Consider the following 27254-nt stretch of genomic DNA (forward strand, 5'->3'; position numbering starts at 1 on the left):
CCTTCACCATCTCCCTTTCAACCTCCCCGACACGCCCTCCCCATCCCCTCCCCATCTAAGAATATCGCGTCCCGCATCGCGGTATTTCTTCAGGAGATTTCTCTCACGCGAAAATCCCCTGCGCGCCTCTTTTCGCTCCCTTTTCCGTGGCTTCGTGACGTTCGGGGACTCTAGGTCGCCGGCGCCCTCGTGGCAAGGGCTGCCAAAGGCCTCAGCCGGCCAGCTGCTTCCACATCACCTTCGTTTCATCGTCGCCTCGTTCGAATTTGACTTTGAGTCGTCGAGTCCGCCAGTCCCTTCAGTTTTTGCGCTTTAACGACATCACTTCTTTCGTTATTGTTAGGTCCGCGCTTCCTCTTCCCGACCCGTCAAAATCCGAATCCCGACGTGCTTTCGCAACAACAACCACCACGATGTCGAACGTTTTCTTCCCCTTCTCCAAGGCGCCTTTGCGCACCATCAAGGAGATTCAGTTTGGTCTTTTCTCTCCCGAGGAAATCAAACGCATGAGTGTGGTCAACATTCTATACCCTGAGACTATGGTACGCGCCTACTGATCTCCCTTCCTCTTCCCAAACCGCAAAATTTGCGATGCGCCTGACTTCTAACCTTTTGACGCTACAGGATGAACAACGCCAGCGCCCTCGTGCTAACGGTATCAACGATCCGCGCCTCGGTACCATCGACCGCCAGTACAACTGCGAGACTTGTGAAGAGGGACCCAAGGAGTGCCCTGGTCACTTCGGTCATATCGAACTCGCTTCACCTGTGTTTCACATTGGTATGTGGACAAAGGCTCTCAGTTCTTGCAGGAGACCATATGTACTGACTTTAGTCCTTTCTAGGTTTCTTAACAAAGATCAAGAAAGTTTTGGAGACGGTCTGCCACAACTGTGGAAAGATCAAAGCCAACACGGTTAGTCATCCCAGAAGGGATGGCAAATCTAACATGGCAATGTTTTGCTGACTCTAATACCAGTCTGATTCGAAATTTTTGGAAGCTCTTCGTATGCGAGACCCGAAACGACGCTTCGATCATATCTGGAGACTTTCCAAGGACGTGCTGGTCTGTGAGGCCGACCCATCACCCGACGATGATGAGTTCGCAAAGGAGTCCCAGAAGGCCAACTTCCACGGTGGCTGCGGTAATGCTCAGCCCACGGTTCGGAAGGACGGTATCACTCTCGTAGGCACGTGGAAGCCCAGCAAGGCTATGATGGAGGACGAGATGGCACAGCCCGAGAAGAAGACTATCACCCCCTTGATGGCTCTCAACATCTTCCGAAACATCTCCCACGAAGACGTCCGCATCATGGGTCTGAGCAACGACTACGCTCGTCCCGAATGGATGCTCCTCACCGTTCTTCCTGTCCCGCCACCCACCGTCCGCCCCAGTGTTATGATGGGAGCCACGAGCGGCTCTCGTGGTGAGGATGACTTGACCTATAAACTTGCTGAAATTGTGCGTGCGAACCAGAACGTTCAGCGCTGCGAAGTGGAGGGTGCCCCCGAGCACGTCATTCGTGAATTTGAGTCCTTGTTGCAGTACCACATCGCCACCTACATGGATAACGACATTGCTGGTCAACCAAAAGCTATGCAGAAGGGAAATCGACCAGTGAAGGCTCTTCGAAGCCGTCTTAAGGGTAAGGAAGGTCGTCTGCGACAGAACTTGATGGGTAAGCGAGTCGATTTCTCGGCACGTACCGTCATTACTGGTGATCCCAACCTGTCCCTTGAGGAGGTTGGAGTTCCCTACTCGACCGCAAAGATTCTGACCTACCCGGAGGTCGTGACTCCGTACAACATTGAGAAATTGCAGTACCTAGTTTCTAACGGCCCTAATGTGCACCCTGGTGCCCGATACATCGTGCGTGACAACGGCGAGCGAATTGATCTTCGCCATGCCAAGCGTGCTGGTGCGCAACAGCTGCTCTACGGCTGGAAGGTCGAGCGTCACATTGACAACGGCGATGTCATTCTGTTCAACCGTCAGCCTTCCCTCCACAAGGAGTCCATGATGGGTCACCGTGTTCGCGTCATGCCTTTCTCGACTTTCCGAATGAATCTTTCAGTCACATCTCCTTATAACGCCGATTTCGATGGTGACGAGATGAACTTGCACGTCCCGCAGAGTGAGGAGGCCCGCGCAGAGCTTTCTGAGCTTGCTCTCGTTCCAAAGAATATCGTCTCTCCTCAGCGTAACGGTCCCCTTATGGGTATCGTCCAGGATACTCTCTGCGGTATCTACAAGGTTTGCCGTCGTGATGTCTTCCTCTCCAAGGATCAGGTCATGAACATCATGCTCTGGGTCCCAGACTGGGATGGTGCCATCCCCCCTCCCGCCATTCTGAAACCTCGCCCGCGTTGGACCGGAAAGCAGATGATTAGTATGGCGTTCCCTACTGGACTCAACCTTCTGCGTATCGACAAGGACAGCTCGCCACTATCTGAGAAGTTTAGTCCTCTTAATGATGGCGGCCTGCTCATTCATGGTGGTCAGCTCTTGTACGGCATGCTCTCCAAGAAGACCGTCGGCGCTAGCGGCGGCGGTGTCATTCACACCATTTTCAACGAGTATGGACCGGACACTGCTGTGAACTTCTTTAATGGTGCCCAGAGAATCGTCAACTACTGGCTTCTGCACAATGGTTTCAGTATCGGTATCGGTGATACGATTCCTGATCGGAACACTATTGACAAGATCGAGGAGGCTGTCCGTGAGCGCAAGCGGGAGGTCGAAGAGATCACTGCTAGCGCTACTGACAATACCCTTGAGGCTTTGCCTGGTATGAATGTCCGTGAAACCTTTGAGAGTAAGGTTTCACGTGCCCTCAACAACGCTCGTGACGAGGCTGGTGCTGCCACCGAGAAGTCTCTGAAGGATTTGAACAATGCTATTCAGATGGCGCGTTCTGGTTCCAAGGGTTCCACCATCAACATTTCCCAGATGACTGCAGTTGTGGGACAACAGTCCGTGGAAGGAAAGCGTATTCCATTTGGTTTCAAGTACCGCACTTTGCCGCACTTTACCAAGGATGATTATTCTCCCGAGTCCCGCGGTTTCGTCGAGAACTCTTACCTCCGTGGTCTGACTCCGACTGAATTCTTCTTCCACGCCATGGCTGGTCGTGAGGGTCTGATTGATACCGCCGTCAAAACTGCCGAAACTGGTTACATCCAGCGTAAGCTGGTCAAGGCTCTAGAAGAAGTCATGGTCAAGTATGATGGTACTGTCCGTAACTCTCTTGGTGACGTTATTCAGTTCATTTACGGAGAAGATGGTCTTGATGGTGCCCACATTGAGAACCAGCGTGTTGATATCATTCGATGCTCCGATGAGAAGCTCCGGGAACGCTTCCGAGTAGATGTCATGGATCCCGAGCGTACCATCGGCCCTGAGTTGTTGGAGCAAGCCAACGAGATCGCAGGTGACTCGGAAGTCCAGAGATACTTCGACGAGGAGTGGGAAGCGATTGTCAAGGACCGCGACTTCCTGCGCACTGTGGCCAAGGAGGACGAGGAAATGATGCAGCTTCCCATTAATATTCAGCGTATTTTGGAAATGGCTCGAACCACTTTCAGGATTCGTGAGGGCACTATCAGTGATCTCCACCCTACCGAGGTCATTCCTCAAGTCCAGGACCTCCTCGAACGCCTGGTGGTTGTCCGTGGTGATGATCCAATTTCGCGCGAGGCCCAGACGAACGCAACTCTGCTGTTTAAGGCTCAGTTGCGTAGCCGTCTTGCTTTCCGCCGTCTGGTTACAGACTACTCTCTGAACAAGCTTGCGTTCCAGCATGTTCTGGGCGCCATTGAGATGCGTTTCGCACGTGCTCAAGCCAACCCTGGCGAGATGGTTGGCGTTCTTGCAGCACAGTCCATTGGTGAGCCCGCCACGCAGATGACTTTGAACACTTTCCACTTTGCTGGTGTGTCGTCTAAGAACGTTACTCTTGGTGTTCCTCGTCTCAAGGAAATTCTTAACGTTGCCACCAACATCAAGACCCCGTCTATGACTGTTTACCAGGAAAGCCACATGACAGGTGTAAAGGAGGGTGCCAAGTTGTTGCGCAGTGTCGTCGAGCACACCAGCTTGCGCTCTGTTACTGAGGCCACTGAGATCTACTATGACCCTGAAATCCAGTCTACTGTGATCGAGAACGATCGGGATATGGTCGAGTCCTACTTCATCATTCCCGAAGAAGCCGGCGAGGACATTGCTCACCAGTCCAAGTGGCTGCTCCGTATTATCCTCAGTCGACCCCAGCTGCTGGATAAGGGTCTTACTGTGCAGGATGTTGCCTCGAAGATCAAGCAGGCCTACCCTCGGGATATCGCTGTCATTTTCAGTGATAACAACGCCGACGAGCAGGTCATCCGTATTCGTCAGATCCAGGATCACAAGGATGATGACGATGATGATGTCGAGTACGACGTGACCCTGAAAAAGCTGGAGCAGCACTTGCTCGATACTCTGACTCTTCGTGGAGTCCCTGGCGTTGAACGTGCTTTCATCAACGAGAAGAGCAAGGTCCGTGTCCTCGAGGACGGTACTCTTTTCACCAGCAAGTCAGATCCTCTTTGCAAGGAGTGGGTTCTTGAAACCAGCGGCTCTTCCCTGGCACCGGTCCTTGCAATTCCTGGTGTTGATGCTACTCGAACCTACTCCAATCAGTTCATCGAGATTTTCGAGGTCTTCGGTATTGAGGCTGCCCGTACTGCTGTGCTCCGTGAGTTGACTCAGGTGCTGGCTTTCGACGGTTCCTACGTCAACCACCGTCACTTGGCTCTCCTTGTCGATGTCATGACCGTTCGTGGTTACTTGACTCCTGTCACCCGTCACGGTATCAACCGTGCCGATAACGGTGCGCTTATGCGTTGTTCATTCGAAGAGACCGTGGAAATTCTACTTGAGGCAGCCGCTTTCGGAGAGTTGGATGACTGTCGTGGTGTTTCCGAGAACTTGATTCTGGGACAGATGGCCCCCGCTGGAACGGGAGAGTTTGATGTCTATCTGGATCAGTCCTTGCTCAACACTGTTGTCTCCAACCCTCGCGGCCCTATGATCGACGACAAGGGTATGGGTCCCACCGGTGCTTCTACCGAGTACGATACTGGTTCGCCCATGGCCAGCTCGCCTTCCATGGTTACTGGAGATCCGGACGCAAGCTTTTCTCCTATCCGCCAGCCCGGCGCAGAGACTCCCGGAGGCTTCAGCCACTATCGTCCAAACCCGGATGGCTATGGTGGATTCAGCCCGGGCGCGCGCAGCCCCGGCGCTTACTCCCCAACCAGCCCCTTCAACACCAGCCCGACGTCTCCTGGCTACTCGCCAACTTCGAGTTACTCGCCTACGTCCCCTGGTATCGGTTTGACCAGTCCGGGCTTCGTGACTTCTCCTGGTTTCTCGCCTTCAAGCCCGAGCTTCAACCCGACGTCTCCGGCATACTCGCCCACGTCGCCTGCATATGGAGCCTCACCCACGTCTCCATCTTACTCTCCCACTTCGCCCGGCTTTTCGCCGACTTCGCCAAACTACAGCCCGACGTCCCCAAGCTTCAGCCCCGCTTCCCCGGCTTTCAGCCCGACGTCGCCCAGCTACAGTCCCACGAGCCCAGCTCTTGGTGGCGGCCGGCACTTGTCCCCTACATCGCCCACTTCACCCAAGTACACTCCAACTTCGCCTGGGTGGTCTCCTACTAGTCCCCAGTCTTACTCCCCGACCTCTCCCAACTTCTCTGGTTCCCCGACGTCACCCGGCTACAGCCCGACTTCTCCGGCTTACAGCCCAACGTGAGTCCTCCAATATACCGTTCTTCTCAGTTGCTGTAACTGACAAAAAACAAACAGGTCTCCCCGCCAGTGAAGCTCGGTCATGTACCATCACCAAAAAACCGATAAAGCAAAAGATTTTCATACTTGACTTGGGCAACATCTCTCTTTGTTTCATGATCTGGGGTGCCTTTCTCCGTTCAATTGTATCTGTTTTTTAGCACTGCTCGCGAGCATTTCCTGCTCAAGATGCCCCCAGTTCTAGTTTTCACTCCGTTTTCGAGATTGTGAATGACTTTGTTTTCCCCCTCGGCTAGTGACATGGGTGAATCTCTGGGAATGCTGAGGCATTGTGGTGCCTTTGGAAGCCATGGACTTGGTCCTTGAGGCATGCCTAAGGCTAAACAGTGCTCCTCTCTCGGAGAATGTGCCATGTTTTGCTTTGCCATTTCTTTTCTCTTTTGCATGAAGAGCGCACTGGGGGTTTTGTATTTTGTCTGCTTTTCTCCCGTTCTGTACACAGAATATCCCAGGGAGTTCAATAAAAGAATTTTAATGACATTCTTTAGTTCTTGATCCCAGGACCAAAGTAAAAACCTCAGTCAACGTAAAAGTAGAAAGTAGAAAGATGTGGATGTTATAGAAATACCAGAGTTTTTGTGGAGCGGTGATTCGCCATCGGCAAAATGAAGCTCCGTCAAGCCAAGTGGCCCGTTGGAACTACATCACCGACCCTCGCATTGTTCGCGTGTCTACCTTCCTGATTCCCGTTGAACCAGGAGTCGCAATGCGACACTTACTATCCAACTCTCTACCGCACGCATCATGAGGACCATGTTCTCCTGCTTCGTAACGGCCCTGCGTACGACCCCTCCCCGATCCCGGGGTTGCCAGATGCTGACAGCTTCACAGTGCTATTACAGACATGCGCAGCTGGGTCCAATCAACAACCTCTCGGAGAAGCCTCTACCTCAAATGCCGCAGCAGACAGTACGGACTACCAAGAGTTCCTATTCGCGACAGAACAACCAGAGCGCCAGCCCGTAAGCCGTGAGTATACCGCCCGAGTTGTATCAGGGGCCCACGCGACGAATGATACTGATAAAGCATTGATTTCATTATAGAACGGGTTCAAGATATCTGGAGCACCCTTCGAGCCATTGAACCTATCTCATTCCACGCCAATAAGCCTTCAGGGATACTCGGCTACACCTGGCACTATGGCCGTGAAGCGTTTCGGTTACTCTTCCTGAATGGACCCGTCACCGATAAGAGCGGTCGCAAGACCAGCCCAACCGTTCTCCGAGCTGTGGAGGAGTTAAAAGCAGCAGTGGATGAAGACCAGGACACGGACGCGATGTTCCTCCTCGCGGAGATGAACTTCTACGGCAACTTCTCCTACCCGCGTAACTTCAGCGAGGCTTTCCTGTGGTACAACGATCTAGCATGGTTGACAGGCAACAGCACAGCCCAGTCTATGGTTGGGTTCATGTACGCGACGGGCATTGGAGAAGCGGTCGAACGCGACCAGGCTAAGGCGTTGATGTACCACGAATTCGCGGCCGAGGGAGGAAACATACGGTCGGAGATGACGCTGGCATACCGCTACCACACGGGCATTGGGTCACCTAAGAGCTGTGACAATGCGCTCTATTACTATAAGAAGGTGGCCGATAAGGCAATTGACTTCTACCGGAGTGGTCCGCCAGGTGGCCATGCGATGATTCGGGAGTCTTATCGCTGGGCCGATGAGGAGGGCGGTGTCTATGGTGAAGGAGCTAGTGTATCAAGCTCTGGGATGAATGCACCGGACAAGTCGCATGCCGCCGAGGCCAGTGTCGAGGACGTTCTGGAGTTCCTGGACCTCATGTCTCGGAAGGGCGAGATGAGCCACACATACACTCTGGCCAAGATGCACTACGAGGGAGCTCGTGGTCTTCCCCGGAACTTCTCCAAGGCTATGAAATACTTCAAGGTCGTGGCTAAGAAATATTGGAGCGAGGATGGGTCAGTCAAACAGAACCCGCCCGTGGGACTCGACAAGCTGGCTGCCAAAGCGGCAGGACACATTGGCCTGATGTGGCTTCGTGGGGAGGGAGTGAAGCAGTCTCCTGAAAAGGCTATGATTTGGTTCAGGCGAGGCTTGGCTAATGGCGATGCACTCTGCCAGCACGAGATAGGGTTGATGTACCTCTATGGGTACGGAGTGCCCCAGGATGCCTTTCAAGCATCTTCCTACTTTAAGGCAGCAGCCGACCAGGACATTCCGGCAGCAGAAACAAGACTCGGCGCCCTCTTCTTGGACCAGGGAGATGTTGCCGCTGCAACTCGCTACTTCGAACTTGCCGCGCGCTGGGGCTGGATGGAGGCGTACTATTATCTCGCAGAGATGACAAACTATGGGGTTGGTCGTCAACAACATTGTGGTGTTGCCACAGCCTATTACAAGCTGGTCGCCGAGAAGGCTGAGATACTTCACTCGGCCTTTGCAGAGGCAAATGCGGCTTACGAGGCTGGACACAAGGAAAGCGCCCTCATCCCAGCTATGATGGCCGCAGAGCAGGGCTACGAAACTGCGCAAGCCAATGTGGCCTTCCTTCTTGACGAGCAGCGTTCTCTGTTCTCGTTCGACACCATCCTGCCATGGGTCCAGAAGACTCGCTCCGCCTTGCTCCGTAACACGAGGCTGGCACTGATTTACTGGACAAGGTCTGCCAAGCAAACCAATATCGACTCGTTAATCAAGATGGGCGATTACTACCTGGCTGGCATGGGAACGGTCTCTGATGTCGATAAGGCCTCAGCTTGCTACCACAATGCCGCCGAGGCACACCGTAGTGCACAAGCTTACTGGAACCTGGGTTGGATGCATGAGAATGGTATTGCCGTCCAGCAGGATTTCCATATGGCCAAGCGATACTATGACCTGGCTCTGGATACCAACAAGGAGGCGTATCTCCCTGTGAAGCTTAGCTTGTTGAAGCTGCGGGCTCGAGGATACTGGAACCGCATCACCAACGGGAACATCAATCCCATCCGTGATGACGAAGGTTAGTCAAACACCTATATACTATTTGACCTACATTCTAATTTGACATTAGATGCGAAACCTAACCTCACTCTCCGCGAATGGATTGCCGCCTTTGTCAGAAACGACGAGGCCGAGTATTGGGAGGGCCTCTACGAATCTCAAGAAAATGGCGATGATTTCATGGGTCGAAGCCTCGACTCCGAGCACCACGACGACGGCTATTATGATGACTTGGAGTTTGACATTGACGAGGGAATGCTCGAAGGTCTTCTCATTGTCGGCCTGGCAGCGACTCTTCTCGTGCTGGTTTACATCCGCCAACAACAGCAGCGCAACCGGCAAAATGCAAACGCTGCGAATGCCGGAAATGCAAATGGAGGGAATGCAAATGCGAATAATGGCAACGACCGCGGCTTTTTCCCGCAGCCCGGTGACCCTGAATTTGGGCAGTGGGTAGCAGGCGGTGTTGGCCACTGAATGTATCTTGTATTGTACGCGATTTTTGGTGTAAATAAACAATCTCTCTCAACATCATTCTTCTTCCCCTTCCATCCTTCGTATCTGACCCACAATGTCGGATCTTGAACCTGAAGACCAGCCTGATTATAAGCGTCGTCGTCGCTTTGGCGCTGCAGCCCCTCTTTCGAAGCCATTTAAGTCCCCATTGCGCACTCGAGGTGCCCCCTCTGTCCTGCTCTCACCTCCCGACACGACTTGGACCCCTCAGTATGAACCCGAGCCAGCTCAAGACTCGACCTCATTCAATGCAGGCCCAGAGCCACCAACGACCGCCCGGGGCCTTCCGTTTCAGGATCGACTTGTCGTGACCACCCGATCCGTCTACCCGGACTCGGAGCTGTTGGAACTACAGAAGAAGTATCGCACTCTGTTCTCGCAGCGCATCACGCAGGAAAAGATAATTGAGACTGCACGTCAAGCTTTACGAATCGAATCATCAGGTACCGATGCCGATCTGGAGACGTCGATCAACAAGTGGCGTCTGATCAGCCAGGAAGCAGCCGAGGAAGTCTTCACCGACGCCAAAGAGCGTGTCGCTCGCATAGGTGGAATGAAAGTCTGGAGACAACGCTCTAAGCAAGATGCCTCGCGATGGGATGAAAATCAGGCTCAAGGCCAGGGTTTTAAGTATGACGAAGACATGGACACACACCCTGACACTCCGGGTCATCTCTTGGATAGGAATGGCGCGGCTACGCAGGACGATGACACTGATGAGGTGCGGACAATGTTCTTTGGTGTTGAGCTAGGGCTAACTAGTCCTAGGAATTTACGATGGAGTTCATGCTTAAGACACTCAACGTCGAGCACAAGACTATCGGGTTCGATGCGGTTATGGGGAAGTGGGTTCGGAAGTGATGTCGGCAGTGGGAAAGTTCGAGACTCCCAAAGATCTGAGATATCCCAGATATCTCAGAGAGGATGAGGATGACCATGATAGCCATGATAACCATGATAGTGGCATTTGATTTGATGTTGCTATCAGGGTCGGCGAAGAGACCGAGACCGAGATCTTCTTATCAATATTAAACTTAGTTATCTCCGCACCCCGCACTCTTTCCTTCTTCCATGTCTCGACCTAAGCAAAGAGAAATTGCCTGCGCCCGTTGTTTCCGCTTAAAGCGCAAATGCGACCATGCGAAACCTACCTGCGGTGAATGTCGCCGGAAAGGCGCCGAGTGTCTGCCGGCGAGATCGCGCAGAACCGGCGATAGCGTGACGATCCCGTTCGCGTACTTGAAAGAATTGGAGAGAAGAGTCGCCGATCTGGAAGATTCTCCTCGATCCGACCATCTGGTGATGTGCGATGCAAGTGTCCAGACTGATCTACCGCTAGAGGAAAGTGTCGATACACCCTCCAAGGCCCTCTGGATACCGGATACCAAAGACAAGTCGCATTGGATGGACTTAGCAGAGGAGAACGCCCTGGTGTTATTCCCTGAAACACAACAAATTCGAATATCACGATCACCCTCTCGAACACCCTTTACAGACATTTTCTCCCAATTCAACGAAAACCTTGACTTTTTAAGATTTGACAAGAGTCCCGTTTACCCGCTCATAAGCGACGACTCTTTATGGCTTACTGAACTCTATACCAATATTTACTTTTCCATATCACACCGCGAATGGCCTTTCCTTAACGAGTCTGCTTGGAAAAAATGGCATTGTGAGGACTCTTTCGAAGGACAAGAATGGAAGTGTTTCTTTCTGCGGATGGTCTACGCTATTGGCGCATCACTATGCAGCTCGATGCATCGAAATCATGCGCATCTGACACGATCGAAAGATTTATATGCTTCTGCCTTGAATTATTATCCAAATGTGGTTGGACATTCATCTATGGTGTTGCAGGTCCAGGCATCGCTTCTTTTGATTGTCTATGCGCTGCATTCTCCTTCGTCGGAGGAGATTGCCACGGGCGTTTCTTCAATATTGCCATTCTGTACAGCGGCGATGACGGAGATTCGCAAATATGCGCGCACCATTCAAGATGATGAGTCTGCTGTTGCGGGGGAATTTTGGACGGAGAACATGTTTATAACATGTTACATGCTGAACGAAGTTATTGCTTCTGGTTGGGATCGGCCAATGTCTGCTGCATATCGTGCTGTGGATGATGATGTAAGTGACCATATACAAATACTTCTTCCCTCCACAAGTGTGTTAAAAAGACTAACACTCGCAGTTGTGTATCCTGGGCGATACCATCCAACCCCCCGTCAATACAAATCCTGCTCTGGGTCATCTCTTCCGACTACGAAAGATCCAATCAAATATTAGAAGATCACTGGAGCGATCGCGCTGGCAATTCTCTGAGGAGAAGAATGGGTTCAACTCCTCGTTGAAGTCCGCTCTAGATATATGGAGACAAGACATCCCGCGCTACGGAACTGCAGATGTCTCATGTGGCTACTTCAACCCGAACTGGATGACGAAGCTGTATGATTACAGTATTCTCATATTGATGGAAGAGAAGCGGAATTTCCTGGATCACGAGGGCATTGAGGATATCTTCTCCGCGGTTGCTGAGGTCTGTATGAAGTATCGGGATTTCCAGGAGGAAGGGCATGTGTTGTGTTTTACTTGGTCTGCTGTGAGTATTTTCCTGGTATTCCTTCTAGATCTCCTCCTAGAGGCCTCTCGAAAGGGGATTTTAGACGTCTTTAAAGAGCTTCGGCTAACCATTGTAGCTTGTATTCCAATTCCGCGCCGGAATCATGCTGTTATATCTTATTTGGGCAACCCAATCCATGGATACCTTCCAGCAACGACACCAAGCACACGAATATGCAGAAGCTATTGAGGCATGCACAAAGAACCTGTCTTGTTTCGCAGATCGCTGGGACGACGCTGTGCCGTATTATAAGATGTTCCAGTTCTTGCATCAGAAAATCATGTGGGATGCCGACACGTCGACGCTGGAGAGACTTCCATCTGTAGAAGAAGCCGAATCCTACCTGGAACACTTGAAGAAAAAGTATTTACACCGTGCTATTCTGGGGATGATAGAGGATATGATGTATGGAGGGTTTGTGCGATACGAGGCAACCTTGGACACTTTTGTTACGGGCATGTAATTTTTATGATAATAAATGTGCGCATTCTGTTGTTTCTATTCGAATATTCACTGGCACCTGAGATTTCAACTTCGTCTCACTTCACTCTTCTTCTTCTTCTTCCATCCGACCTCCTTATCTCGCCCTTTTCTCTTCCTTTCCAACCTCTTCTTAGCACTCTCTCGCGGCTATGGCAGCTTGCGAAAGTGAAATCCCACTGCTCTTGAACACCACCGGCCGGCCTCGAAGTGACTCCAGCAGCCCCGGCGCCACCGATTGCCCAATCGAACGTTCTTCGGAGGGAATTGTCATCGTTGAACGACCCTCAGACACAGACAACGTCATCTACCATGTGCCCACCTGCAAATACATGACAATAATCCGTGAAGTCAATAACCTCACATTCACCGACACAGATCGCCAGATCTTGAAGGCGATCAACCGCCTTCAAGGTCTTCACTACGCACACCGCGCCTGCTGCGTGCAAAGATGGCGCTTGGACGAGAAGAGCCGTCTAGACGTGATCTGGCTGATGTGCACCTTCGAGGACTACCTCCAGTCCAAAGATTGGCCGGAGACACCCAAGGGCGATGAGTTTCGAACCATGCTGGATATGTGCAAGTTCATCTTCTACAGTCCCTACGTACTGATGGACATTGAGAAGATGGAGGAGGGGCCTCAGAAGGACGGGCTAATGCGTCTTTACCGGTGTATCTGCAATTGGTACACAGCATAGGGTAAGGGCACCTACCTTGAATGAGGAGAGCTGCAAAGGCATCGTCGACTTATATCTTACGACCTACGACCTACGGACGTTTTTTGCTTTCATTTTCAAGGTAAATGACCTGTTATCGACTTGCCTCCGAAGGCTCCAATTTCTGACGCTCATAGTACCACGAGGCTTCATTGTTCATTTGCTCCTTGATTGCTCGAAGCATTTCATCGCATTTTGATCACATTTTCCCGTTCGCATTTCAGAGTTACTCGCAGCGTTACGTGATTTCGTTAATGAGCACATGTTTATGATTTAATTGTTCCTATGAAGTAGGTGATGTCGTATGACAAGTAAAATCGTATTTTTTTTTTTTTTTACATCGAAGGATAAGTTAAACACTAAACCTAGACTCGATTTCACAGAATAATGAGCTTCCCGGCCGCAGAGCCGCCTTCCGCGTACCCCGTCACCACAACAATAGTCTGCTTCAGCGTAGGACTTGCCCATTTCTCCCACTTCCCATCTCGATCAGACACCGGGTATGAAGACTTGGCTGACCACTTCCTATTATTCAGAGCAGTATCACACGGTTGCCCGTTGACATAACATACGACACTTTTCAACACAGCGCCCTTCGAAGACCCCTCAACCTCAACAACTACATCCGAACCACGAACCTTCTTAACCTGTGTCTCTACCACAAGCTCCAGGCCATGGGGAGACAAGCTCTTCCTATCCAAGATACAATCCGAATCAAGAGCTGGCACAAGAGGTGGCAGGACGCGGCACTTTGATGCCATCTCATAGGCATATCCATACTTCAGGAGACAATTATCCTCATACGCCTTCCCGGCGAACGTGAGATTAACTGGCATCTCGGTATCCTCCATAACACCCATTGGAACCGAAATGGTAGGCACACCAAGGTGGCGAATGGGTCGATTTCCATTAGAGTATTTGACGCCGTTGCTCCAGGCAAATAGTGACGCGTCTTTGTCGACGTCTGCATTCGCGGCACCAACATCTGCAGTGGACGGAAAGACGACTGCGTCTAGGCCCAGCTTATCCATCCATTTCTCGAATGTCTCTGTTCGAGCATCTTCTAGTGCTTGTATCGCCTGCTTCATACCTGGTATTTCGAAAATGGAGGAGGGCTTCGTGTGCGGGTATTGGACGATTTCGCGCCATCGCGGCTTATTCGCGACCTCTGGTGTGCCGAGTAATGAGCCAGGAGCGAGTGGGAAGATCGTGTTTGGATCGACGAGCGTCAAAGAGTTGAGGCCCTTCTGGCCGTTTGCGACGAGGAAATCATCCCAAGCGTGGGACACAACTTCGCATCGTTCATTACCGGCCCAGCCATCTAGGAGATTTGCGACGGTGACGAGCTGTCCTGAAGCAGCGTTGGCTTCGTATTCTGTCACCAGGGGGAAGTCGGTTTCGATCACTTCGGCACCGCATGCTTCTAATGTTTTTCGGGCTTCCTGCCACAATTTGATGATCGATTCCCGCGTTTGCACTTTGCTAATCGGTTGAATAGAGGAATCGTCGCCTCCAATATACATCGAGGGAACACCAATGCGTTTGCCCCTCAAGGAAGAAGTCTCCTGCAATGCTGAGAACGACTCGGGTCGAACATCAGCAATTGAAGGAATAGAAACGACTTTCTGCTCGTTGTAGAAATCCCCCCTTGGAGTCGGGTCAGAAACAGCCAAGACATCGAGGACATGGAATAGATCGGCAACAGTCCTAGTATGAGGTACCAAGACGTCACAAGTCGGATAAAGAGGGAAGACTCCACGAAGCGGCAGAAGACCCTTGGACGGCGTGTATGCAACGACAGCATTATTTGAAGCAGGCGAGCGCCCAGACGAGACCGTCTCCGTCCCAAGAGAAAAAGCACACAGATTCGCAGCAGTGGCAACAGCGGACCCATTCGAAGAACCGGAGGCATATGCCGCCGCGAGGTAATCACCGTTATAGGGACTTTCAGCACGACCCCAGACACCGCGCTGCATTCCGCCATACGCCATGGCAGGCATGTTCGTGCGGCCGAGTAGCACGGCGCCTGCATTCCTGAGCAGCTGCACACAGGCTGCATCTTCGTTGGCAACCAGGTTTTCAAAGGCCGGCGAGCCATTCGCCACAGACATGCCTTTTACTTTGATGTTGTCTTTTACCAGGTAGGGAATCCCCTCCAGTGGTCGTGGAGGGAAGCCATTTGCACGGCGAGCATCAGATGCAGCAGCCTCATCGAAGACGAATGGATTGAGAATTGGGATCGCGCTTAATTTAAGACCATTGGCGTCGTAGATGTTTATTCTTCGTATATACCGCGATACCAGGTCCACGCTTGTGAGTCTGCCGGATGAGAGTGCATCTTTAAGATCGGAGATGCTCGCATCGAGCAGGTTGAATGATTCGGCCATTGTTGGGTGCCGGGGTCGAATCTGGCGCTCTGGGTCTATTTCAGTGCGATTGAGCGGACCAAAGTCCGATCCGAGACTTGGTTGATATCTGGACTAAAAGGGCAGCTCGATAGAGTTTCGTTCCAGATGTGGCACTGCGGAGGTGGCGGACTTTGGTCCGCTGGGGTTGAGTTCCCCACATTCAGCGGACGCATCTCCGATCAACCTCCACAGCCGGACCAAGAATATAATACAAATGGTTCTCGATAGGCGTGGTTGATCCCACCTGGGTATTCAAAGCTATCGGGGGGGGGGCAATCTTGGAAAAGGAACCCGGAAAGGTCTCAATAGACCTCCAGAAAGATGCCCGGAAAGATGTCGAGAGCTGGAGAATCAAGGGTAGAGGCCTCCTTAGCTTATCTTCTCGGGAGGACCCTAGACCCTATCACTGCCCAGGGATAACCAGGTGAAGCGATCCTGCATTATCAGCTTGGCAGTGATAACAGGGAGTTCAATGTTGGGGTATAAGGGATGAGGGGTCTGCTGCAGAGGGTATTCAATTGTGATTGCGTTCATACTTGATCCTATAGCACCTCGAATCAAAACGCGATGGGGTCCAAGGAAGCCAAAGTGGATCAGCCCACAGTGGAGAAGGATGTTGCACTCGGTGAAGTTCACGATATCGGAGCTGATCTATATGTGGAGGCTGAACAGTTATCCGCTGAGGAACTGGCGCTGGAGGGCGCTCAGGTCCTGCGTATTCTGGACTGGAGAATTATGCCAATTGTGAGTTCGTCCACTCGACTCGGTACCTCATCCTAACCGCTTTCAGCTCTATGTGACATACGTGATTCAGTTTCTGGGTATTGAATACCTCATCTCCGGCTTACGAGGCATGGCCGCTAACCCTTGTAAGACAAGTTGTCGCTCAACTATGCATCTGCATACTCCCTTAATGCCGACCTCGGACTCGAAGGTCAGCGATACTCCTGGGTTGCAGCCATCTATAATTTTGGATACCTATTCTGGGCCATCCCTTCCAACCTCATGATCCAGAAACTGCCCGTGGCCAAGTACATGGGTGGGATGCTTCTGGTATGGAGCGTAATTGTAATTGCCCATGTTGGGGCCAAGAACTACGCCGGAATCCTGATACTTCGATTTCTGCTTGGAATGGCAGAGGCTGGAGTCAGTCCCTGCAGTAAGTATTCGTCTATGTCATTCCGGACAATTACCTGACTGTTCAAAGTGATGATCATCACTTCCATGTTCTACAAACGGGGTGAGCAGCCACTGCGGATGGCCATCTGGCTGAGCGCCAACGGGATGGCGACAATGGTCGGGGCACTTCTCGGATTTGGCCTGGGCCACGCCCATAGCACGGTACTTCACAGCTGGAAGCTCATCTTCTTGACCATCGGGTTGCTCAACTTTGTCACTGGATGCGTCTTCCTCGCCGTCATGCCCGACTCACCAGCCTCTGCACGCTTCCTCACGCATCGTCAACGGGTCGTGGCTGTGAGACGGGTGGCGGAGAACATGATCGGAGTCAAGACTCGGGAGATCAAGCTCGGACAGGCGTTTGAGAATCTATACGATCTCAAGGTTCTTTGCTATGCTGGTATCGGCATCGCCTGTGGAGTTATCAACGGTGGAGTGTCGAACTTTTCTTCCGCATTGATCAAAGGCTTTGGATTTAGCGGTATCAATGCCACCTTACTTCAGCTGCCGACTGGGGCTTTTGAAGCTGTCATAGTACCTATCTGCGGTCTGGTCGCGACCTATGTGCCGAACTCGAGGTGCATTGTTCTCGCTGTCATCAGCCTGATTCCTCTCGCTGGGCTATTGGGTATTCGATTTACTGATCTTGATCATCGCTGGACACTTGTCGGATGTACGTGGCTTCAGTACATTATCGGTGCGCCAGTGATCGTCTGCTGGAACCTTCTGTCTACAAATGTTGCTGGTCATACCAAGCGGGCCGTTGCCAATGGTATGTGGTTCACGCTTTATGCAGCTGGAAATGTCGCTGGCGCAAATATCTTCTTTTCTCGCGAGGCCCCGCGCTATTATTCTGCGCTCACAGGGCTGCTCGTCTGTTATGCGGGGATCATTGTGTTATCTGCCGTGGCATATCTGGGAATGCGATGGGAGAATGCACGTCGGGATGCCGCGGCCGCTGAATCCGTAGACGCCTCGGAGGATGTTACATCGCAGGCTATCGTGGATGGATTCAAAGATATGACGGATATGGAGTCCAAGCACTTCCGATATGCACTTTAGAGCCACACAGCCACACACGCCTTGATCTACGCGATTGGCTTTCAGCAAACTTAGAGTTGAACAGAAAAGAACCATTTCTATCTGCAAGCCAATAACCTAAAATAGCAGAGCATACTCTCAGACTTTCTCAATCAACCGGTCAAAGATCTGACCAATACTCTTAGCACTCTTCTTGGGGACCCTCTTCTGGTCATGCTCATAGTCGACAAAAGTCACACCGAAGCGGGTCTCATAGCCTTCAGCCCACTCAAAATTGCTGAATATCCAGTTAGCACGACTTTTATGAAAATAGGAACAAGGAAAACCCTACTCCATAAGGCTCCAGGCCATGTAAGCCTTCACGTTAACTCCATCCAATGTATAAGCATCAGCCATAGCACCGATATAATCCCGGAAATACTGAACCCGGAACTCATCATCCAGCAACTGATTCAAGGGCATATCGTTCTCGCCCAGCACACTCGTCCCGTTCTCCGTAACATAGATCGTCGGATATCCATATCGCTCGCTAAGCCATTTAAGCAACTTGCGGAATCCAAGCGCACATGGCCGCAACCACGGAGACTGCGTGATAGGTCCGATACTGTGACCATCTTTGTCTTCAAGCAGGAGCTCCAGGTTCCCTGCGATGTCATCGAGTTCAGGCTCCCCTGTCTTGGCGCGGATGTAGTTCGCGCAGTAGTGGTTCATTCCGTAGAAATCGTTGCTGCCATGGACTAGGGCGATGTCCTCTGGTGACCACGTTGGTAGTCTGTTGCCTAGCTGCTTGATCATGCTGTCGGGGTATTTGCCGTGGTAGATTGGGTCGGCGAACCATGAAATAGCGAATTCGATCTTGCGATCACAGGCTTCGACATCCGCGGGATTTTCGGCGTCCCAGGGCTCAGCCCAATCGCCTGTTTTCATGTCAGGATTGAATGGAGTGAGGGAAAAGTGAATACTTACCATTCAGCGTGATGCCGATCTCACCACCGTCTTGTGCCTTGAATTCGTCTCGGTAGATCTTGACCGCGGCTCCATGTGCCACGAGGATACTGTGTCCCACCACCCAGGGCTCGGTTGAGCTGTCTCCGACGGGGCTCTTGATACGGTCACTCGTGTGGCCTGGGGCAAAGGACCCATTGTTAAACCCGAGAACGCTGCTGCACCAGGGTTCGTTGAAGGTAATCCAGTGCTTGATCTTGGAGCCGAAAGCATTGTACACCAGCCTCGCGTAGTGGGCAAAATCAGCCACAAACTCCTCTTTATTTAAAAAGCCCCCATAGCGCTTCTGCAGCTCCTCTGGAAGATCCCAATGGAACAGTGTAAGCATAGGTACGATTCCCGCCTCGAGCAAATCGTCCACGAATTTGATATAATGCTGCAATCCCTTCTCATTAACGGGGTCATTGCGACCACCGAGGGGTATGATGCGAGACCTATGCTCACAATGATTAGAAACATCCTCAATTAGGAAAATGGCAAACAAACCAAGACAGTGAAAACCGATATGCCTGAGCACCACATTCTTTTAACAGGGCGATATCCTCATGAGTGCGATGATACGAGTCACAGGCTATTTCACCCGACCCACCACCAGCAATTTTCCCCGGGATTTTGCAAAACGTATCCCAGATAGAAGGGCCTCGACCATCGTCATTGACCGCACCCTCAATTTGATACGCGGCCGTGGCGAAACCCCAGAGGAAATCGGCGGGAAGAGTAGACGGTGCAACGGATCCCATGGCGAAGTTGGCGAATCTCCAAGTACCGGATCGAATCCATGGCGAGACCAGCCATGTTATAAATATGTTCTTGACGATGATCTGGAACCGGAAGGGCCAAGCCAGGGGAGCTTCCCTATTGTGACAGGAAGGATCTCCGCAATCCGGAGCAAGTTCCGCGCCCAAACCGTTGTCGGTGGAGCCACGCGAGCGCGCGTTACATTGGTCCGTGTGGAGCGGCTGCACGGTCCGGTCACCGTCTATTGACTGTGCATTTACTAGGTTACTAGGTTACTGGGCATGGTCTTTAATGGAACATAGCTGTCAGATATAAATTCAGAATGCCCTAACCAGGATACTCCTAGCCTTCTGATAAGATGCATGGATTGGAAGTCAGAAAAAGATGCAAAGCTCAAAGACGGCTGCCACCCGCCAAGTCCAAAAAACTCCGGAAGACTATGCGTGTCGGATTCGTCATGACAGTTCCATTCCTTCTTCATCTACTTCCAGCTCAGATTCGTCGGCGGTAGATCGGCGAGAGTCCTTAGATTCGGCCATCGATGCGCTGTCGAATGCACCCACCATTTCCAGCTCTGGCCCTGCGATGATACGACCTTCTGTATCCACCACCTCACACAGTTCTATCAAGCTCTGGTGGCTAAGGGACTTGAAACCCTCGGTTCGCACCACGCGGCCCCAATGCGTCAGGCAGAACTTTGCGGCTCGGCGCATCAGCCAGTGCTCATTGGTTCGACCCGCGCGCTCCCACACAATGGCGGCGTTATCGACGTCGAGTTCGCGACTCAGTCGATTCACACACAGTAAGCGGAGCTTTGGCATATCGTAGAGATTCGCCATAACCAGCATCCCCGCCACATCTATCACACTCGAGCAGTACTCGGGGTGGCCGGCAATGCTATCCGTGTAGAGGTAGTACAAAAACGCACGCACGACCGAATACGGTTCGGGAATGTGCATGCGCTTCGTATGATATTCTGCCATTTGTGCAGAGTACAGGCGTTTGAAATGTGGCCACCGTAGTTGCAAAATGATCTTATGGACATGGATGGGCGCGGAGGTGTACGGGCTTGGCTCCACAAAAGTCGGTTTAGAGTCGGATGGCGAGGCGGACGGCGTAGAGTCTATGTCTTCAGATTCCATAAAGTCATGATCGTCACGAATGGCGGTAATGACGAAATCAGCGCCGCTTCCTGCTTCTGGGGTCTGGTCAAAAGCACAGGCGAGATCAGTCCCCAGCCCAGAGACTTGGGGTCCAGATGAGTCCCCTCCCCATGAAGAATCGGGCTCGGGAGCTTCGGTGGACAGCTCGTTGCCAAGCAGACCGTATTTCTCCAAATCAATCGATAGGATTTCGCTCATGTGATTCTCTTCACTGGCCCCATTCGTGTTTGTCAGGTCGAGACTACAGCCTAATAGCCACGCTTTCGTCCCCGTGTCGTTGACGGTGCAGTAATGCCATCGGTAGCCTGGTCGGAAGAGTTCTTGGCCATCGGCTAGTCGCTGCCAGCGCAGCGAATTCAGTTCCAGGGCGGAAAGGTTGCATTCATGTGATCGCACCCTATCCGACGGTGTGATCAAATCGAGAAGTACCCCCGATGCAAAGGACTGGAAATGGGTGGCGGAGAAGAGCCCAGGGACATGCGGACCAGAGTGGAAACGGTGGCACGAGATCGCACCAGGGGCGAGTGGTTTTTGACGGCGCAAGTTGCGGACCTGCACACTGGCGGAGTTGGCGGCATATATTCCGGATCGGGGAGACATCTGCTGGGATGATGCACTAGAAATGGAGTCTGGGTAATGAGCCACTGGCATCGGCATATCTGGGGAGTCCACGGTACCTTGGGAGGAGGTGAGTCCGGCGAGGGAGGGGGATCCTTTGAGGTCAAGCCACCAGATGTCCGTCGTGCGTTCCATATTAGGCCCTAGTCCACCAGAGATCCATAAGCGGCTGCCCCAAACCCATGCCGTGTGATCAAACCGCTGGGCAAAGCTCCATGTTCGCGACCACGTCCAGGTCTGTAGATCCAGATAGGTCAGGTCGTCCAGTACGAGATTGTTCTCTTCAGCTATCCCACCATCGATGAACAGCTTGTCATCGTGAATCACAGCAGCATGTCGTGCCCGTCCTCGTGGTATTGGGCCCTGGATTTCGGGCAGGGTCCAAGTGAATGTTGAGAGATCTAGGATAACAACGTCCGAAAGGTACTCGCGGTGTTCATTCTCGCCGCCGAAGACGATCAATTTGTTGTCTTGATATAGAGTCGCAGTGTGACCTAGAAGATTCAAACGTCAGAAGAGAAATATCAAATACGGTGGGAGATACTTACCCATGCGAACCCCGGGGATGTCGCCGTAGTTGTCAACCAGGTCCCATCGAAGTGTATTCAAGTCCAAACGAAGCACGTGGTTGTAGACTGCCAGGGTAATACGTGAGCATCAATGGTTTTAGACGAGAAGGAAATGAGGGGGGATTGGAGCAGCCGAACCTTCATCGGTATCTTGATCAAAGCCTCCGAAGGCATAGATACGACCATTGCTGCAGTACGTCACCGAGGCATTGACTAGACATGCGGGGACGTGGCCCACGGCCTTTTGGACGCTGGGCCGATAGTCCGCACTGGGCTGAAGGCCACCGGCGGGGCTTGCCGGCATCAAGTAGGCGTCCTCTTGCATCTGAATCGACGAGAACAAAGGCTCCCAGGGGTCGAATTGAAAAGGCGATCCCGAGATGACGGAAGTTGAGTAGGTGGGTCCTGGTGGGGGGATTGACGGTGGGGAGAAGTGGCTTGTCTGGCCATCGGGCAACCGTGAATATGTACCTCCAGCACACAAAGAATGATGTGAGGCCTATCGCATTCTCATCGCGACCTTACTCCGATATTGAATTTCTTTGTCTCAACCCCACCAAGAACGTCGCCTGAGGCTTATCGACGCCTGAAATGGAAGGCACCGGCATGTCATGTGCATTATCCACTATACCCAATGGGGACTAGTGCAGCCGTACCTGAGGTAACCGTTGCCCGGGGGAGAAGCTTCATACTTGTACTCCATTATTTATTCCTGCTCTACTCTCCCTTTTCCTCTTCACCCATTTCATCCTTTGCCTGCATAATATCTTGCATACTTTGGATCGCTATATCTCATTGTCTTCACTCGGTGGCTGGCTCCATCGTCCACTGTTTATTCCTAAACAGAAATGTCTACTGCTACAGTGACTACTCCCAAGAAGAGCCACCATGGGCTCTTCTCCGCTAGAACAGCTGGAGGTCGCATGCCTTTGACCCCGTCTCCTCGGGGCAAGTCCGGTGCTGCTACCCCCCAAGCTTTGAACGACTCTCCCTTCACTCCTCCTCGCCCTGCTGAAGCCGGCCGCAGCCAGTCCAAGTCCGTCTATGGCGGTAACCTCTCCTCACACTTCGCCAAGTCAAGTACAAGCACAAGCACTGCCAAATCGTCTTCCACCGCCAAGGCATCATCTACCGCCAAGGTATCGTCTCGAGGCTACCGCGAATCCCCCAAGTCCAACATTGCTCGCATTCGCCGTTCACCAAAGCACCTCGAGTTGGGCGTCTCTGACTGGTCTCTGACTGGTACTGGTCCCGACTCTCCCGCGAAGTCGCGAGCTCGCCGAGATGTTCCCAGTCGTACCCGTCCGGCGGGAAAGACCACGATGCGCATTCAACACAATGCCGGAGATCGTTTCATTCCTAATCGCGCTGCTAGCGAGGGTATTGTGACAACGGGAGCTGCGAAGCCTGAGGAGCAACGGCCGAAGACCGGTGGCAGCGAGGGATCAGGATCGAGTGTCCTGGCTTCAGCTGCCAGTGCTTTCGACATCAACGGCCGTGGATCCGAGGAGGACCTGACTGCTGCTTTGGAGAACCTTGGTTTGGATGACGACGAATCTTCAAAGTACTCTCGGCCGGCACCCGATGCGGTTGCTTACGAGTCCTCCCTGGCCAACGCCTGTGGGGTCAACCTGAACACTCGTATCTTGGCCTTCAAGCCCCCGCCCCCGGAGTCATCGAAGCCCATTGACCTTCGTGCTCAATACAACCGTCCTCTTCGTTCTTCCAAGTCTACAAACGCCCAGTTCCGTCGCCGTGTTCAAACTGCTCCCGAGCGTGTGTTGGATGCCCCAGGTCTTTTGGATGATTACTATCTCAACTTGTTGGACTGGAGCTCTGGCAACCAGGTCGCTATCGGTCTCGAGCGCAATGTCTACGTCTGGTCTGCTGAGTCTGGCACCGTCAACTGCCTTTTGGAGACCTCTCCCGATACCTACATTAGCAGTGTCAAGTGGAGTGGAGATGGTGCTTACGTTGGTGTTGGTCTTGGAACTGGTGAGGTTCAAATCTGGGATGTTGAGGAAGGAACCAAGCTCCGCAGTATGTTCGGTCACGATTCCCGTGTGGGTGTGATGGGCTGGTCCAAACACACTCTCTCGACTGGTGCCCGTAGTGGTCTCGTTTACAACCACGATGTCCGCATTGCTCAGCACAAAGTGGCCGAGCTCGTCTCTCACACCTCCGAGGTCTGTGGTCTGGAGTGGCGCTCTGATGGCGCGCAGCTCGCTACTGGTGGCAACGATAACCTAGTCAACATCTGGGATGCCCGTTCCCTTAGCGCTCCCAAGTTCACCAAGACCAACCACCGTGCCGCAGTCAAGGCTCTCAGTTGGTGCCCCTGGCAGTTGAATCTCCTCGCCACAGGTGGTGGTTCTTACGATCGTCACATTCACTTCTGGAACACAACAACCGGTGCCCGTACCAACAGTATCGACACCGGCTCTCAGGTAACCAGCCTTCGGTGGAGCAACCACTACCGCGAGATCGTTAGTTCCAGTGGCTTCCCCGACAACTCGCTTAGCATCTGGAGCTACCCTACTCTGGTTCGCAACGTCGAGATCCCCGCCCACGAGACCCGAGTCCTTCACAGCAGTCTCAGTCCTGATGGCCAGATGCTGGCCACTACTGCGGCTGATGAGAGCTTGAAGTTCTGGAAGGTCTTCGAGCGCAAGGCTGGCAGCAGTGCCTCCGCTTCTCGTGAGGGAAGTGTTGGCAGCAAAGCCCAGCTGACCAAGTCGATGACTATCCGTTAAACGACCTTTTTGTTTAATTTCTCGTTCTATACCCGGTTTCATGGTGTCATCTCGCGAGCATTGATGGGCTGGGGGCATATGATCATTTCTGGAGTAATGGGTTCATACTTGGGCTAATTGGTGTTTTCTTGGTTCATATTTTTCTTTCCGTCTGTTGGAGTTGTACAAAATGCCAGTCTTACCGTCTATCTTTCACACCTCTTTCTTTTTCCCCATGAAGCCAAAGTTCCTAGAGTTAAACGGCGGTTGGCTATACCCTACCTATGTAGCATCCAACAACTGCCTCATCGTTGGACCTTGGAACATATCCAGATGTCTGCAGTCTCTCTCTCTCTCTCTCTAGATTATGGTCTTCACACCCTCATTTTCATCATCACTATCAGTTTTACTTGTTCGACGAAGTACTTTTTATCATCGTGAGTAGGTGTATATTCAGGGCCCACTCGGGTATTCTATCTAGTTCCACCTCTCAAGTCATGATAGACCTGATCTGTGTCCGTCGACAACAGACCCTCACTGTGCCATGATGTTGTCACTTACTCTATTCAGTAATCCAGGCTATTAATCGAAGATAAGTTTCAATCATTGTCAAATTTTGGTTATAACCAAAGAGCCGTGGAGGCAAGGAACTCCAGGTCGAGACCGACCGACCGAAGAGCACGTGACCCTAACCTCACCCGGAGACATTTCCACCGCGGAAGATCGACTTTCACTCCCCCAACATCATCGGCAGATCTCTCCATCCCCTTTCAACCCTTGGTTCTCGGCTTCTCACTTCTTGCTCGGGTTGCTACGTGTGGATCCCCGTGACTGGAGTGCGATAGATTGGCAATCACTTTGAAAAGCGAACCGAATCTCCCAGTGCCATTTACCCGCGTGCCTACAGCCTCACCGTTGCGACGGAAGGCTACAGACTCTACTTGAGTACTCGAGACTCTCACCGACCCCAAGCAGCTCTCTTTCCTTCGATCGCCTCTTTCTGTTATCACGCTCCGTCCTTCGTTTCCGCTGCCCGTAACCATGTCCAACCAGCAAGTGGTGAGTGCAATCTCGCGACAACCTACCCTACATGGTCTCGCGACCATCTTCGTCACTTTCTCTCCCTTCGAATCTCTGAATTGTCCCTCCGCCAAAATACGATGTCGATGAAGTGACCATCGCTGACATCAGTTGCTATCTAGGGCACCGTATTCGAGAAGGTCATCCAGGAAGTCTGTGACGCTTCCGTGGTCGATTTCGAAGAGAGTGGTGTTGATCAAAAGACGTTGAATGATCTAAAAGACGTGAGTTTACCCTTTTTGAGAGTATCCTGGTGTATTTGGAGGGATATGGCGTGGTGCTTCACGTTCGGCCAAAAGCGGGGGAAACCGCGGTGCTGCGGGAGGCGGTGCTTATGGGGGAACACCGGCTTTTGAGGCTCCCTTTATATGCGACCGCCGCTACCCGCTTTGGTTTAGGCCGCCAAGCCATAACCGTCCACCCCATGTCACACTCTATAACATCCATGCTAACAATTTATGTATAGACCTGGCAGAAAAAGCTTTCATCCGTGAACGTTGCTTCTTTCCCCTGGGATCCTGCCCCCCAACCAATCCAAGCCCCCGCTCTTCCTCCACAAGCTACCGTCCCGTCTAATGCTCCTCGAGCTCCCCCTCAGCAACATGTTCAGCAACATGTTCAACAACATGTCCCCGTCTCTATGCAGCATGCTCCTCAATCTCTCCCCGCCCAAGTAGCGCCGATGGGCGCCCCTCGGATCAAGACCGAGCCTGGGTCAAATATGCCGATGGGCATGCCTCCCATGCATCAGGTACCTCACCAGATGTCTGGACAGGCACCCAACTCTCAGTCAGCTCGTGATCGCGCTGCAAGCCATATCCAGTCCAAATTTGGTGCTGCAGCTTCCAACTCCGTGAGCCAGCTCCAGGCCCACCCTCACGCACAGCAGCAGTACCCCCAGATGCATGCCAACGGCCAAATGCCCCATATCAAACAAGAACCCGGTTATCCCTCTATGGGACACAGTCAAACCGACGGTGCTGGCGATTCGCTGGCTGACTGGAAGGCCGAGGTCGCTCGTCGGAGAGAGGCAGCTCAGAACGGCCAAGGTGATCGCATGCTTCGCGAGCACCTCAATCAACAGATGCTCGGTATGGAAGGTGGCGGTCTTCTCCGTCCCTTGAGTGAGCAGAAAATCTCGACGCCGGCATCGCGGCATGCGGTCGCATGTCTCAAAGAAGCAACTGCATTGCAATCATCCGCTGCTGCACCCAGAGTGCCTGGTCAATACGACGGTGCCGAGGACCTTCCCCAAGAAGAGGAGGACGAAGATGCCATCAATTCTGATCTCGATGATCCTGATGACCTTATTGCTGATGATCACGATGCCGACGAATCAGAAGGTCAGGTCATGCTGTGCACATACGACAAGGTTCAGCGTGTCAAGAACAAGTGGAAGTGCACTTTGAAGGACGGCATTCTGACCACTGGTGGCAGAGAGTAAGTTTTGTTGCCGTGAATGCATCAGACATCCATTAACACGACTAGATACGTTTTCCACAAGGGCCAAGGCGAGTTCGAATGGTAATCACCTACCATCGATCTCATATTTACTGCCTAATCTCCATGAATCTTCGCGTCTG

The 27254-nt window shown here is 52.3% G+C and overlaps 11 protein-coding genes across 11 annotated transcripts; 8 read left to right on the forward strand and 3 right to left on the reverse strand.

Annotated features, from left to right (window-relative positions):
* Nucleotides 1-413: 413 nt before the first annotated feature.
* N7443_001396 (DNA-directed RNA polymerase II subunit RPB1) lies at nt 414-5869 on the forward strand (the record flags this gene model as incomplete). Its single annotated transcript, XM_056881452.1, has 5 exons — nt 414-542; nt 625-781; nt 846-916; nt 980-5796; nt 5854-5869. The coding sequence occupies 5 exons, from the start codon at nt 414-416 to the stop codon at nt 5867-5869; spliced, it is 5190 nt and encodes a 1729-aa protein (XP_056746690.1).
* A 731-nt stretch (nt 5870-6600) lies between these two features.
* N7443_001397 (ubiquitin ligase complex subunit HRD3) lies at nt 6601-9283 on the forward strand (the record flags this gene model as incomplete). The annotated part of the gene is made up of 4 exons (XM_056881453.1): nt 6601-6637; nt 6688-6825; nt 6900-8825; nt 8877-9283. The coding sequence occupies 4 exons, from the start codon at nt 6601-6603 to the stop codon at nt 9281-9283; spliced, it is 2508 nt and encodes an 835-aa protein (XP_056746691.1).
* A 94-nt stretch (nt 9284-9377) lies between these two features.
* N7443_001398 (putative DNA repair protein Dds20/Mei5) lies at nt 9378-10183 on the forward strand (the record flags this gene model as incomplete). The annotated part of the gene is made up of 2 exons (XM_056881454.1): nt 9378-10043; nt 10091-10183. 2 exons carry the CDS (start codon nt 9378-9380, stop codon nt 10181-10183), a joined length of 759 nt encoding a protein of 252 aa, XP_056746692.1.
* Nucleotides 10184-10393: 210 nt separating this feature from the next.
* N7443_001399 (WD repeat protein) lies at nt 10394-12405 on the forward strand (the record flags this gene model as incomplete). The annotated part of the gene is made up of 3 exons (XM_056881455.1): nt 10394-11449; nt 11514-11921; nt 12019-12405. 3 exons carry the CDS (start codon nt 10394-10396, stop codon nt 12403-12405), a joined length of 1851 nt encoding a protein of 616 aa, XP_056746693.1.
* Nucleotides 12406-12574: 169 nt separating this feature from the next.
* On the forward strand, nt 12575-13120 carry N7443_001400 (uncharacterized protein; the record flags this gene model as incomplete). Its single annotated transcript, XM_056881456.1, has 1 exon — nt 12575-13120. One exon carries the CDS (start codon nt 12575-12577, stop codon nt 13118-13120), a length of 546 nt encoding a protein of 181 aa, XP_056746694.1.
* A 395-nt stretch (nt 13121-13515) lies between these two features.
* N7443_001401 (amidase family protein) lies at nt 13516-15525 on the reverse strand (the record flags this gene model as incomplete). Its single annotated transcript, XM_056881457.1, has 1 exon — nt 13516-15525. One exon carries the CDS (start codon nt 15523-15525, stop codon nt 13516-13518), a length of 2010 nt encoding a protein of 669 aa, XP_056746695.1.
* Nucleotides 15526-16113: 588 nt separating this feature from the next.
* N7443_001402 (putative MFS allantoate transporter) lies at nt 16114-17787 on the forward strand (the record flags this gene model as incomplete). Its single annotated transcript, XM_056881458.1, has 4 exons — nt 16114-16290; nt 16337-16367; nt 16421-16705; nt 16754-17787. The coding sequence occupies 4 exons, from the start codon at nt 16114-16116 to the stop codon at nt 17785-17787; spliced, it is 1527 nt and encodes a 508-aa protein (XP_056746696.1).
* Nucleotides 17788-18093: 306 nt separating this feature from the next.
* Nucleotides 18094-19511, reverse strand: N7443_001403 (uncharacterized protein; the record flags this gene model as incomplete). The annotated part of the gene is made up of 3 exons (XM_056881459.1): nt 18094-18683; nt 18733-19205; nt 19258-19511. 3 exons carry the CDS (start codon nt 19509-19511, stop codon nt 18094-18096), a joined length of 1317 nt encoding a protein of 438 aa, XP_056746697.1.
* A 453-nt stretch (nt 19512-19964) lies between these two features.
* N7443_001404 (Kelch motif domain protein) lies at nt 19965-22184 on the reverse strand (the record flags this gene model as incomplete). The annotated part of the gene is made up of 3 exons (XM_056881460.1): nt 19965-21784; nt 21839-21925; nt 21998-22184. 3 exons carry the CDS (start codon nt 22182-22184, stop codon nt 19965-19967), a joined length of 2094 nt encoding a protein of 697 aa, XP_056746698.1.
* A 523-nt stretch (nt 22185-22707) lies between these two features.
* N7443_001405 (WD40 repeat domain-containing protein) lies at nt 22708-24612 on the forward strand (the record flags this gene model as incomplete). Its single annotated transcript, XM_056881461.1, has 1 exon — nt 22708-24612. The coding sequence occupies one exon, from the start codon at nt 22708-22710 to the stop codon at nt 24610-24612; it is 1905 nt and encodes a 634-aa protein (XP_056746699.1).
* Nucleotides 24613-25632: 1020 nt separating this feature from the next.
* Nucleotides 25633-27199, forward strand: N7443_001406 (transcription initiation factor IIA large subunit; the record flags this gene model as incomplete). Its single annotated transcript, XM_056881462.1, has 4 exons — nt 25633-25650; nt 25794-25895; nt 26138-27111; nt 27160-27199. The coding sequence occupies 4 exons, from the start codon at nt 25633-25635 to the stop codon at nt 27197-27199; spliced, it is 1134 nt and encodes a 377-aa protein (XP_056746700.1).
* Between the last annotated feature and the right edge of the window lie 55 nt (nt 27200-27254).

Source organism: Penicillium atrosanguineum, assembly GCF_028827265.1.
Source record: "Penicillium atrosanguineum strain IBT 20685 chromosome Unknown utg000001l_segment0_segment0, whole genome shotgun sequence".
NCBI lineage: Eukaryota > Fungi > Ascomycota > Eurotiomycetes > Eurotiales > Aspergillaceae > Penicillium > Penicillium atrosanguineum.